Source organism: Haematobia irritans, chromosome 4, assembly GCF_050003625.1.
Source record: "Haematobia irritans isolate KBUSLIRL chromosome 4, ASM5000362v1, whole genome shotgun sequence".
NCBI lineage: Eukaryota > Metazoa > Arthropoda > Insecta > Diptera > Muscidae > Haematobia > Haematobia irritans.
Genome location: NC_134400.1, coordinates 93,369,208 through 93,382,715, shown reverse-complemented (window position 1 = coordinate 93,382,715; position 13,508 = coordinate 93,369,208). Strand labels below are relative to the sequence as shown.

General features: G+C 34.8%; 1 protein-coding gene across 1 annotated transcript in view; it reads right to left on the bottom strand.

Moving 5' to 3' along the window:
• Con (leucine rich repeat protein connectin) overlaps positions 1-13,508 on the bottom strand; it is a 376,229-nt gene that overhangs the window by 247,861 nt on the left and 114,860 nt on the right. The window contains exon 2 of the mRNA XM_075307668.1: positions 2,622-3,785. Coding sequence (XP_075163783.1) covers positions 2,622-3,632 — 1,011 coding nt within the window. The 5' untranslated portion in view covers positions 3,633-3,785. The remainder of the gene's footprint in view (positions 1-2,621; positions 3,786-13,508) is intronic.

The following is a 13,508-nucleotide window of genomic DNA, read 5'->3' as shown; positions in this document are numbered from 1 at the left end:
TATAGTTAAGTGATTTGATTTAAAACTACACTGAAAAAAATATTTACGTGATATTAGAGATAACGCAACCTCAATTTTGGGACGCCCAATTTACACACTATTAAGGACAAATTTCTTTAAAGTAATTTCAATTAAAATTAAAATTTTAATTACAAGAAAGTTTATAATTTTACTTCAAAAATTTTTTTCATTAAATTTAGGACACACATTTTTAAAATTTAAGTCCCTTCGTTAACGTTGCAGGTCTTTAAACTAAGTCAAAATTTACTTAAAGTAAAGAAACACCTTGTTGATTTAACGAAATCATTCTTAAATTAACTGAAATATTGAAACTTTAGATAAAAACGCTTCAAATATAGGCTAAGACTTATTTTGAGGATTTAGCATCTTTGGTTTAAAGTTTTTGTTTTGGAATTAGGAAAATATTTTTTACTTCGAAGTATCCGTCATAATTTGGATTTTTAAACTGGCATTTATTTGTATGTGAATAGCTTTATTAATATATCGGAAAAATATAATGAAAATTCGATAAATGAGATCCGTATCCTAATTTTAATTTTATTGCTCCTAGATTTAAAGCCAGATAGGTCGCTAAAAAATTTCTTTATTTTAAAGAAGTCGCATCTTTGGCTCGGAATTAATACCAAAATCCTTAAGGGAAGGTCAAAATGTTTGGTTCCAAGTAAACTTTTTTTTGAGTGTAGGTGTCTTTACATGAAAGATACGTTTGTTAACTCAAGTAATTCGATTGTGGAGGACTTTTGTAGGAGTTTCTACGCAATTCATGGTGAAGAGTATTTACTTGTTATTTTGTTATTGTATGAATTGTTCATAATAATAATCATAAGTAATAAATATTTACTGTTGTGATTATGACACTTGACCACTTTTAATTTCATATTATTGGACAAATTAATCACATTAAATTGCTATTGTGAATCGAGGAAACGTCACTTTATCGAAATATAATCTGGCAAAACTGACACGATTTGCACTGATGAGAAATTCTGGATAGAACACTAGTGCAACGATGTTCTGAATAGCTCATACACATCTTACATCGAGTAAAGGGTGATACGGTCAAATTAGTATAAAATTCAGGAAAAATATTCAGTTAGGCTTTCGCTTTTCCAAATCCGAATTGCCGGGCCTCACGCTTGACACCTGCCATCAGATTTTGCACAGCCACCTTGTCCACCTTCTTCGCCGCAGAAAGCCAGTTTGCCTTGAACTGCTGCTCGTCCTTAGCAGTTTTTTGGTCTTCGCTTGACAATAGCCCAGTATTTCTCAATTGGGCGGAGCTCTGGCGTGTTGGGAGGGTTCTTGTCCTTGGGAACCACCTGCACGTTGTTGGCGGCGTACCACTCCATGGCCTTTTTACCGTAATGGCAAGATGTCAAATCCGGCCAAAACAGTACGGAACAACCGTGTTTCTTCAGGAAAGGCAGCAGACGTTTATTCAAACACTCTTTCACGTAAATTTCTTGGTTGACAGTCCCGGAAGCTATGAAAATGCTGCTTTTCAAGCCACAGGTACAGATGGCTTGCCAAACCAGATATTTCTTTGCGAACTTTGACAGTTTTATGTGCTTGAAAATATCTGCTACCTTTCCCCTTCCTTTTGCCGTATAAAACTCCTGTCCCGGAAGATGCTTGTAGTCGGCTTTGACGTAGGTTTCGTCGTCCATTACCACGCAGTCAAACTTCGTCAGCATCGTCAGGGATCGCGCTTTGGCCGTCGTATTTTGTTTATCATCGCGATTTGGAGTCACTACCTTCTTGTAAGTCGATAGTCCGGCTCGTTTTTTGGCTCGATGCACGGTTGTAGACGATACACCCAGCTTATTTGCGGCATCTCGGAGAGAGAGGTTAGGGTTTCGCTTGAAACTACCGGCAACTCTCTTTGTCGTCTCAGCGGCTTCCGGTTTTCGATTTCCCCCCGATCCAGACTTCCTGGCTGTCGACAAACGTTCCCCAAACACTTTAATTACATTTATAATGGTTGATTTGGCAACTTTTAGCGATTTTGCCAGCTTTGCGTGCGAGTAGCTCGGATTTTCGCGATGCGCGAGCAAAATTTTGATACGCTGCTCTTCTTGCTTGGACGGCATTTTGACAACTGAAGAGTGAATTCCAAAATCAAAATAGGAGCAACATTCTACACACACCTTCAAAATGAGGGGTGTTCAGGTTTTTTAAATGCAAAATTGAAAGAAATACGTCAAGTTTATATTGACCAAATTTTGACCGTATTACCCTTTACTAAAAGTAAACAGGCCATATGACATCGTGACAGGCGAATAATCGTGAATTTTTGGCGTATTTCGGGACACTTGAAGAAGCGATTAATGTGTGCATGTTTTGGTGATACTTCATTCAGAGTGGCAAAAGTGCTTCGACAATTGGTACAAATGCATTTATAGATCTTTATGGGAAATCTTTTGAAAAACATTAAAGTGATTATCGATGATTACTATTTGTTTTTGCTCTCTAATCCCGAAATATAAAAGAAAACCGTCGTATACATAATTTCAGTTGATTCATTGTAAGTCCCAAACAGAAACGTACTGACACATACCAATCGCAAAAAATGTGAAGCCGATTCCACTGCAAGTACTTACCTCAATTTTATTGTCATCCAATTCAAGTTCCGTCAAACTCCATAATTCAGCAAAAACGGTGTCACCAATGAAATTGATATTATTGTGGGTCAATTTTAAAACATTCAGATTACCCAGGCCTTTGAATATGTCACTAGTGAGAACAGAGATTTGATTGTAGGCCAAATTCAAATAGATCAGACGAACCAAGTCTGAGAAAATGCCATCATGGAGGTTGGTAATGTTATTATTGTTCAAATTGATGCGTTCACACAGAGGCAAATTGCGAAAGGCTTTGCGATCGATTTCAAAAATCTGATTGTATTCCAAATTCAAATCACGCAAGCGTACATGATTGGCAAAGGCCTCCTGATCAATGGCCATTATTTGGTTATTGGTCAAGACGATGCGTTCCAGCTGATGCAAATTTGCAAATGCATAGCTGCGTACTATTTCCACCTGTGAGTATTCTATAGTAATAGATGTCAAATTCTCCAAAGGTTTAATTACATGCGTGGGTATATAATCGAGACGACCATGATTCTGAATGACAAATTTCAGATCACGTAAGCGGGTTTGTTGATAGAATCGAGTCCAGGTGGTATCATTCTGTAAAAGACCTTCGGAGAATACCCAACATTCAGCCTTTTGTACGGGTACATGATTTTCATCTGGGGTGCAATAGCACATCAATTTCATATCACGGCGTCGAACACAAAAACCAGTCTCATCAATGGGTCCATTGTAATAGGACGACGACGACGACGACGATGAAGATGCTGATGCCGATGATAAAACATAGGGCATTGAGCCACTCGAAGAGTCATAGACATTATATTGGTTTGATGCGGATACGGAGGAGGAGGAGGTGGAGGAAGAAGCATAATTTGTTATGGTGGATCCAGATAGACGGTCATTGCGTCTTCTGTTCTCTTTACCCCGCGAATGAGCTTCAGCTCCATACAATGTTAGGCAGATGGCAAGGATAACCAACGGCAAAGAAGCCTTGTATCGAAAATATGGTTTCAACATTGCTGTTCTCAGTTATACAAATGCTGCTACTGCTGCTGCTACTGCTGAGACGTTGTAGATGATCTCCACTTTTGTGGTTTGTCCCTAGGAAATTTTATTTTGTCCTGTGGTTCTTGGGGGTGTTTGTTTATGAGTGTTTTTTACTCAAACAATCTGAAATGAAATTAAAAAAACGAAAACAATATTATTATTAATTTAAAATCCCCATAATGGATAACACAAGATTACAAAATATTTTCCATTTAATATCATACACCAATGTAATGACTCAAAATTGCAATTTCCCACACAAAAACTTAAAGCTTTCCTCGCTCCAAAGATTTAATTTTTATTCTAATGACTCGATTCTGAGCCAATGAAGCGCAGAATTGCGCTAATTAGGGCGCAATTGTCTTTTATATTTAGTTCATGGTACATTGTACCTGGAAACAAACAAACTTTCTTGAAACCTACAATTTCCATTTCAGATTCGGTGTTAAATAAAAAGCATGTTTAAAAATTGTCTTGAAAGACATCTTTTATTATACCCTCCACCATAGCATGGGGGGTATACTAACTTTGTCATTCCGTTTTTAACACATCGACAAAATATTTGTCTCAGACCCGATAAAGTATACAGAAATTCTAGGACCAAATTTCATCTGATCCAGTTGAAATTTGGTACGAAAAATGGTCCATATCGGTGCATAGTTATATATAGCCCCTATATAATCCGATCCCCGGATTTGGCTTCCGGATCATCTTGGTGCAGTAAATTCTGCCCCTTCCGATTGAAATTTGGTATAAAATACTATTACATGCCCTCTAACAACCATGCAAATTGTGGTCCATATGGGTCCAGAACTAGAAATATCCCCTATATAAACTGATCCCCAGATTTGACCACCGAAACCTATTAGAGGAAGAAATTTCATCCGGTCGCCTTGAAATTGATGTCGTAAATGCATTCTAATGATTTAGCGAAAATTGCTAGATATTGTTCAATTTTGGTCCAACAATTACGATGCTACGTTTTCATTAAGTACCCAGCAAAAAAAGCATCGCCAAAAAAGCAATGAAAGTGTTCTTTTTGAATCCGGAAGTGGAGCAAAATTGACGCAGAAGCGATGAATTTAACATGGACTTGTCATAGGACGGAAGTCCTCCATTTCAACAGCCGTTGCACTGAGTTTGCATTACTTCTTTAAGTGTGATCCGAATTCAATGTTTTGGATGTAAATTAAACAATTCTGTGATATTTTGTCAAATAAATCATTTTTGTATTTTTTTATAATTTTTAATGGATTGTAACGCTTGTCGGAAACGTTTGACCTGAAATATTTTCAAAAATGCACAATTTTTTCAGATTGGATTTAGTATTTTTTCTACAAAATTTAAATGATTTGTACAATTTTATGAATTCTTACTCTGTTTTAACCTATTTGAAACAAAAAAAAAAAAGTTAAAATGACCTAAGTTTTAAAATATATATATATATATATATATATATATATATATATATATATATAAAGGGTGATTCTTTTGAGGTTAGGATTTTCATGCATTAGTATTTGACAGATCACGTGGGATTTCAGACATGGTGTCAAAGAGAAAGATGCTCAGTATGCTTTGACATTTCATCATGAATAGACTTACTAACGAGCAACGCTTGCAAATCATTGAATTTTATTACCAAAATCAGTGGCAGAAAATCCGCTTTTTTATCGACAAATTTTGTTCAGCGATGAGGCTCATTTCTGGTTGAATGGCTACGTAAATAAGCAAAATTGCCGCATTTGGAGTGAAGAGCAACCAGAAGCCGTTCAAGAACTGCCCATGCATCCCGAAAAATGCACTGTTTGGTGTGGTTTGTACGCTGGTGGAATCATTGGACCGTATTTTTTCAAAGATGCTGTTGGACGCAACGTTACGGTGAATGGCGATCGCTATCGTTCGATGCTAACAAACTTTTTGTTGCCAAAAATGGAAGAACTGAACTTGGTTGACATGTGGTTTCAACAAGATGGCGCTACATGCCACACAGCTCGCGATTCTATGGCCATTTTGAGGGAAAACTTCGGAGAACAATTCATCTCAAGAAATGGACCGGTAAGTTGGCCACCAAGATCATGCGATTTGACGCATTTAGACTATTTTTTGTGGGGCTACGTCAAGTCTAAAGTCTACAGAAATAAGCCAGCAACTATTCCAGCTTTGGAAGACAACATTTCCGAAGAAATTCGGGCTATTCCGGCCGAAATGCTCGAAAAAGTTGCCCAAAATTGGACTTTCCGAATGGACCACCTAAGACGCAGCCGCGGTCAACATTTAAATGAAATTATCTTCAAAAAGTAAATGTCATGGACCAATCTAACGTTTCAAATAAAGAACCGATGAGATTTTGCAAATTTTATGCGTTTTTTTTTTTTTTAAAGTTATCAAGCTCTTAACAAATCACCCTTTATATATATATATATATATATATATATATATATATATATATATATATATATATATATATATATATATATATATATATATATATATATATATATATATATATATATATATATATATATATATATATATATATATATATATATATATATATATATATATATATTTTTTTTTTTTTTATTTTATATATATTTTCCCTCTATCTCGCTCTCTCTAAACATATACGAATTTTTATGAAATCTCTCCATTTTTATATGATTGCATCCAATGTAATGTCCCGAACATAATATGTTCTAACATATTAACATATATATCCCAAACATGTTATACTAGTTTATGAACATTATACGTTTGTACATAAAAATAATGTGCTAAAAATTTGAATTCCAAATGCAAAGCCGGCGTGCTAACCAATGCACCACGGTGGCTCCCTAACCTAACCGAAACATATAAAACACAAGTAAGTAAAGTTGAAAGTCGGGCGGGGCCGACTATATTATACCCTTCACCAATTTATAAACCAAAAATTGTGTTAACCTCTCAACTCCTTCATGAAGGTTTATATTCCCATATACAAATATATTAACCGATTTGGAGACAATTTTTTGTACTTCTACAAAATCTCTAGAACTAGAATTTAAATCGGCTGACGCCCTGGGATGAAGCACAATGTTACAAAAAAACAAGTAAGGAAAGTCTAAAGTCGGGCGGTGCCGACTATATTATACCCTGCACCACTTTGTAGATCTAAATTTTCGAGACCATATCACATCCGTCAAATGTGTGGGGGGCTATATATAAAGGTTTGTCCCAAATACATACATTTAAATATCACTCGATTTGGAAGAATTTGTTAGACTTCAACAAAATCTATAGACTCAAAATTTAAGTCGGCTAATGCACTAGGGTGGAACACATATTAGTAAAAAAATATGGGAAACGTTTATATCTGAAGCAATTTTAAGGAATCTTCGAAAAAGTTTATTTATGATTTAACGCTCGATATATACACAGTCTTACACAAGTTTACATACCCCTGAGTTTTTAACCTTTTAACTAAACTTGTTTCTTGTTGTTGGTTATAAACCACTCTTAAATTTTTTTCTTAAAAATTAACAAATACTTTGTTTTTGAAATTATTATACTAAAATTAAAGCATATATTTGCATAGTTTATAATATTTTATAATTTAAAGAAAATACAAATTCTGTAATCGTATGTAAACTTGTGTGAGACTGTGTATGTATTAGAAGTTTAGGAAAATTAGAGTCATTTTTACAACTTTTCGACTAAGCAGTGGCGATTTTACAAGGAAAATGTTGGTATTTTGACCAATTTTGTCGAAATCAGAAAAACATATATATGGGAGCTATATCTAAATCTGAACCGATTTCAACCAAATTTTGCACGCACAGCTGCAATGCTAATTCTACTCCCTGTGCAAAATTTCAACTAAATCGGAGTTAAAAATTTGCCTCTGTGGTCATATGCGTGTAAATCGGGCGAAAGCTATATATGGGAGATATATCTAAATCTGAACCGATTTCAACCAAATTTGGCACGCATAGTTACAATGCTAATTCTACTCCCTGTGCAAAATTTCAAATAAATCGGAGCAAAAAATTGGCCTCTATGGTCATATGAGTGTAAATCGGGCGAAATCTATATATGAGAGATATATCCAAATCTGAACCGATTTCAACCAAATTTGGCACGCATAGTTACAATGCTAATTCTACTCTCTATGCAAAATTTCAACTAAATCGGAGCAAAAACTTGGCCTCTGTGGGCAAATGAGTGTAAATCGGGCGAAAGCTATATATGGGAGCTATATCTAAATCTGAACCGATTTGGCTGATATTTTGCAAGTTTTTCGAGACCCATAAAATATTCCGATTTACGGAATTTGAGGAAGATCGGTCGATATACACGCCAATTATGACCAGATCGGTGAAAAATATATATGGCAGCTATATCTAAATCCGAACCGATTTTTTCCAAAATGAATAGGGATCGTCTTTGAGCCAAAACAGGACCCTATACCAAATCGGACTAAAACTGCGAGCTGTACTTTGCACACAAAAATACATCAACAGACAGACAGACGGACAGACAGACAGACAGGCAGACAGACGGACATCGCTAAATCGACTCAGAATTTAATTCTAAGCCGATCCGTATACTAAAAGGTTGGTCTATGATTACTCCTTCTTGGCGTTACATACAAATGCACAAACTTATTATACCCTGTACCACAGTTGTGGTGAAGGGTATAAATATGGGAAACATTTAAATCTGAACCAATTTTGAGGCAACTTTGCAAAAGCGTATTTACAATTTATCGGAAGATAGACGTGTATTAGAGTAGTATGAAAATTTGAGTCATTTTTACAAGTTTTCGAGTTAGCAGTGGCAATTTTATAAGGAAAATGTGGGTATTTTGGCCATTTTGGCCTAAATCGGAAAAACATATATATGGAAGCTATATCGAAATCTGAACCGATTTCAATCAAATTTCACAGACGAACATCGCTAAATCGACTCAGAATTTATTCTAAGACGATCGGTATACTAAACGATGGGTCTCAGATTTTTCCTTCTTGGCATTACACACAAATGCACAAACGTATTATACCCTGTACTACAGTAGTGGTGAAGGGTATAAACAGGGTTTTTCATCCGTGTACAGGGAAACTTTGTCGATCTACTTGAGTAGTTTATGAAATAAATATAAGGCACGCGATTTTTCGATATTTTGTCGGATAGGGACGAATGAGAGGAGAGGGTTCACCTTGCCCCAGGGAACTCGGATATGATATTTGCACAGGCTTCGTGGCAGACTTGTTTAAGTAAAAAATCTCAATCTACATAAAATTGACAGGTAGCATAGAAGGTACTTCATTTTCCGGAACCGAAAAGAATTTCCGTAGTTAAACTAACGCTAAATTTAACTTATTTTTATTGCAAAAAAATATTTGTCTATAGTTAAATTTTATTATTTTTTAGAAATTTTCCACTGCGTAATGAAGTTTTCCTTTTTTTAAGTATGCCTCAAACATTTTAAGAACTAACCGTGGGTATAAAGTTCAATGACCGTACACATAAGTTCAATATGAACTAAAGCAAAAGAAAATTTTCGTACGATTGCCAAAAGTAGTAAGAATAAATTGTTAAAATTACCATGATTTGGCGTCAATTATTTTGTTCTTTACTTTTAGTTAATTTTTTCTTCTATGAGAGGTTGCAATTTCGTAAACTACAGTTAAAAAGAACAACATCGGAAATCTCAAAATGTTGAGTATAATTTAGTTCAAGCTTTTATAAGCTTGTAAACAATAAAATGAATTGTCACGGGAATAAATCTGTCAGCTGTTAGATGAGGAAGTTAGAAATTATATCGACCTGAAATTGGTTGCAATACATAGCAGTCACACTGTATACCACACCCAGAGAAAGAATATGATTACCCCAAACATGTTTCAAGCGCAAAATTTAATTTTTGGATGGTGACCATGTAATATTTTTATCGTAACCATTAAAATTAAATTATGTATCTGTTTTCGGAAAGCATTTTATGTTTGACCAAAAAGCAACATTTTTGCGATAAACATGTTACGTGGTCACCACCCAAAAATAACATTCTCTGCGTGCAGGACATGTATTTTCCATGGAAATCTCAAAACGTGCAATACAACACGAAGCAGTTCATTTTCCCCATCCTTTGGTGGGTATGTAAAAAAGACAAGAATGGGAAATTGAGCACTTCAATCGTGTGCAGCCTATGTGAAACTTATTGAAGATGATCCAACTTTCTATTACACTCGGATCATACGTTACGGATCAAAACCACTGGTTTGGAAGCTCTGTTTTTTTTTCTTCTACGTGGTTGAGTACTTAAAGGGTTAATATTTTGAACCATAAGGTTTTTGGTGAGTTTTCCCATTAAAAAGTAAAATAATTTGAAGCCAGTGTAATCACCCGAAGCAATAAAGTAAGATGACTTGTCATCATCATTGGCAAATTGCTGATAAATTTTTGTTTGCTTTTCCATCTCTGGTGGCGTTATTGCTCGCCTTCGTGCGCCTTCAAAGTGTTCCATTTTATATTTTATAGCTTAACTTAAATTGTTTTATTGCTTTAACAGTTCTCTCTGAAAGACACACTTCAAGTAACACATTTTCGTCCTTAAACGAGAGGGATGTGGTTTAATGCGACAGGCGAAGCTTGCTGAAGTGCTGAGTAGTAGGAATCAGGCAGGATATTCGGTAAAGTGGTCTGACTTGACTGGCAAAAATGAGGGAAAAAGCACAGAGTCAATAAAAACTCACATTTTAATTTCAGTTTTTCTCCTCTACGTTTTCTTTTCCATAATTTATGTCCGACTTTTAATGTTGGGGCGGGGGAGGGAGAGGGGAGAACAAGAGTAATGGATAAAGAATAGCCAAGACACTTGAAATGAAACACCGCCATTCAAATTGCCTCATAATGAAAGAAAACAAAAATCACAAAAAAGTTTTTGATAAAAACTTTGTACCCTCTGGGACTAAAAGTGTGCAGCATAATAAAGATTCTGAGATTGTTTTATTGTGTGGAAATTGTTTCCTTTAAAAGGTGTTCTCCTATCAAAGGAATATAGTTTGTGAGCATTGATGGCATGAAAAAGAAAAATAGTGATAACATTATGTGATTCGTTAGGAAGCTCAGAGGTGTTTTAATAGAAAATAGGGAAAACACCTTATATGACATCCATATGTATTGTAGTACACAGAAAAAATAAACTGTTTTATTATAAAAATAAACTACACGCTCACAAAAAATCGCTTCTGTATATGTTAATATATGTTAATACTCCCAAACATATTTTGCTTCAAGCATATACATTTTTGGATATTGCCCAAACATTTATATGTTTGATCTCTTCCAATATATAATATGTTTGAAAGCATATTGGTCTAAACAATATATGTTTGGGTAGTCAATTTCCAAACATTTTGTATTTTTGCATCCAAATTCAATAATGTTGTCTTCCAAAAAACAATATGTTATTATGTGAACATATAATATGTTTGGAAGCATTTTGCACCCAAAAATATTATATGCTTAAAAAAAATTCTCCCAAACAATATTGTGCTCAAAATTTTATTTATTTATTTATATATTTACAATAATAATGAATTATGAAAATAAACAGGTAATATAGGTGCTAACAACATAGGTTTTCGACCTGAATGCTCAAAATTTTGTTTCTGCCCAATTGTATATTCCCCCACATCTTTCTCACTTCCACGAGATTTTTTAGTTCTTAGCACCTTTTTCTGTAATACAAACATTGTAGAAGAAATTATTCAATTGTATGATTTTTTTTATTTTAATTTTACCTTTTGCCGGACGGGGATTCGAACAGCGGACCACACAGTTTGTAAGGATCAAAGAAGTAGCTGATCAATTGCCCAAGGAAAAATAATATGTTAATTTTGTAATAACAAGCAACAACCACCAACTTAATTCAATATCGCTTCATGTTAAATAGCGCTCCAAGCTACTAAACACATATATGTTTATAGGCTATTTCTAAATTAATATATGTTTGCATCCAAGCATATTATATTTAAAAACATTTTATGTCCCAAACATAATATGTTCTAACATATTAACATATATGTCCCAAACATGTTATGCTAGTTTATGAACATTATATGCTTGCACTCAAAAATATTGCGTTTAAAAATTTGTTTTCCAAACATATAATGTTTATAGCCAAACATATGAAAAACAGTCTTTTTCATCCGTGTACCTGAAGGTGAGTATTAAGTTCGAGTTTAGCCGCTAAAGTGAAAACTAAATCAGTAAAACAAGGCATAAAATTATACATATTTGTTGCAAATTTTATTATAACTTGATGGGGAATAGCCCAAAGCAAATTTTCACAAAGTTTTTATTCCTTAAAATGGATTATTAAAGAAAAGTAATCGTGAAAAAATGACAATTTTAGCGGCTAAACTCGAACTTAATACCCACTGTTATCGCGACTATCCACCCTAATGTTTTGTCTAAATCGATTATTGATGTTTAAACAATTTATAAAGGGTGATTCTTTTGAGGTTAGGATTTTCATGCATTAGTATTTGACAGATCACGTGGGATTTCAGACATGGTGTCAAAGAGAAAGATGCTCAGTATGCTTTGACATTTCATCATGAATAGACTTACTAACGAGCAACGCTTGCAAATCATTGAATTTTATTACCAAAATCAGTGGCAGAAAATCCGCTTTTTTATCGACAAATTTTGTTCAGCGATGAGGCTCATTTCTGGTTGAATGGCTACGTAAATAAGCATAATTGCCGCATTTGGAGTGAAGAGCAACCAGAAGCCGTTCAAGAACTGCCCATGCATCCCGAAAAATGCACTGTTTGGTGTGGTTTGTACGCTGGTGGAATCATTGGACCGTATTTTTTCAAAGATGCTGTTGGACGCAACGTTACGGTGAATGGCGATCGCTATCGTTCGATGCTAACAAACTTTTTGTTGCCAAAAATGGAAGAACTGAACTTGGTTGACATGTGGTTTCAACAAGATGGCGCTACATGCCACACAGCTCGCGATTCTATGGCCATTTTGAGGGAAAACTTCGGAGAACAATTCATCTCAAGAAATGGACCGGTAAGTTGGCCACTAAGATCATGCGATTTGACGCCTTTAGACTATTTTTTGTGGGGCTACGTCAAGTCTAAAGTCTACAGAAATAAGCCAGCAACTATTCCAGCTTTGGAAGACAACATTTCCGAAGAAATTCGGGCTATTCCGGCCGAAATGCTCGAAAAAGTTGCCCAAAATTGGACTTTCCGAATGGACCACCTAAGACGCAGCCGCGGTCAACATTTAAATGAAATTATCTTCAAAAAGTAAATGTCATGGACCAATCTAACGTTTCAAATAAAGAACCGATGAGATTTTGCAAATTTTATGCGTTTTTTTAAAAAAAAAAGTTATCAAGCTCTTAACAAATCACCCTTTATCAATTCAATGTGAATGTATGATAAATTTCCCTAGCTTTTTTTTGCGCGCAAGATGGTATATTATCTCTTATGTATCATTTATAAATTAAAGTTTGGAGATAACACATTGGAAAATTTGTAAGGAGCTGCGCTTAGTTTTCGCACCAAAAAGTATACGGGTTTATTATGTTAATTTAGAATACATTTCATTAATATATATTTAAAATTAATAGGAATTTTAACAAATAAAATATTCAACCTGGAAACTGAATTGTTGCGTTGGTATTTTTTGTTCAAAATCCTGTGGAAGCTGGGCGCTCGGGCCAATTCCCGTAACACCCACCTTAAGGTGAAAATTGAACGAAAATTAGCTAACATTTTTGGATTTTTTGCTACCATTAACGAAATATTATTCTCTTAAAAGTACAGCCAACAGTTCAAC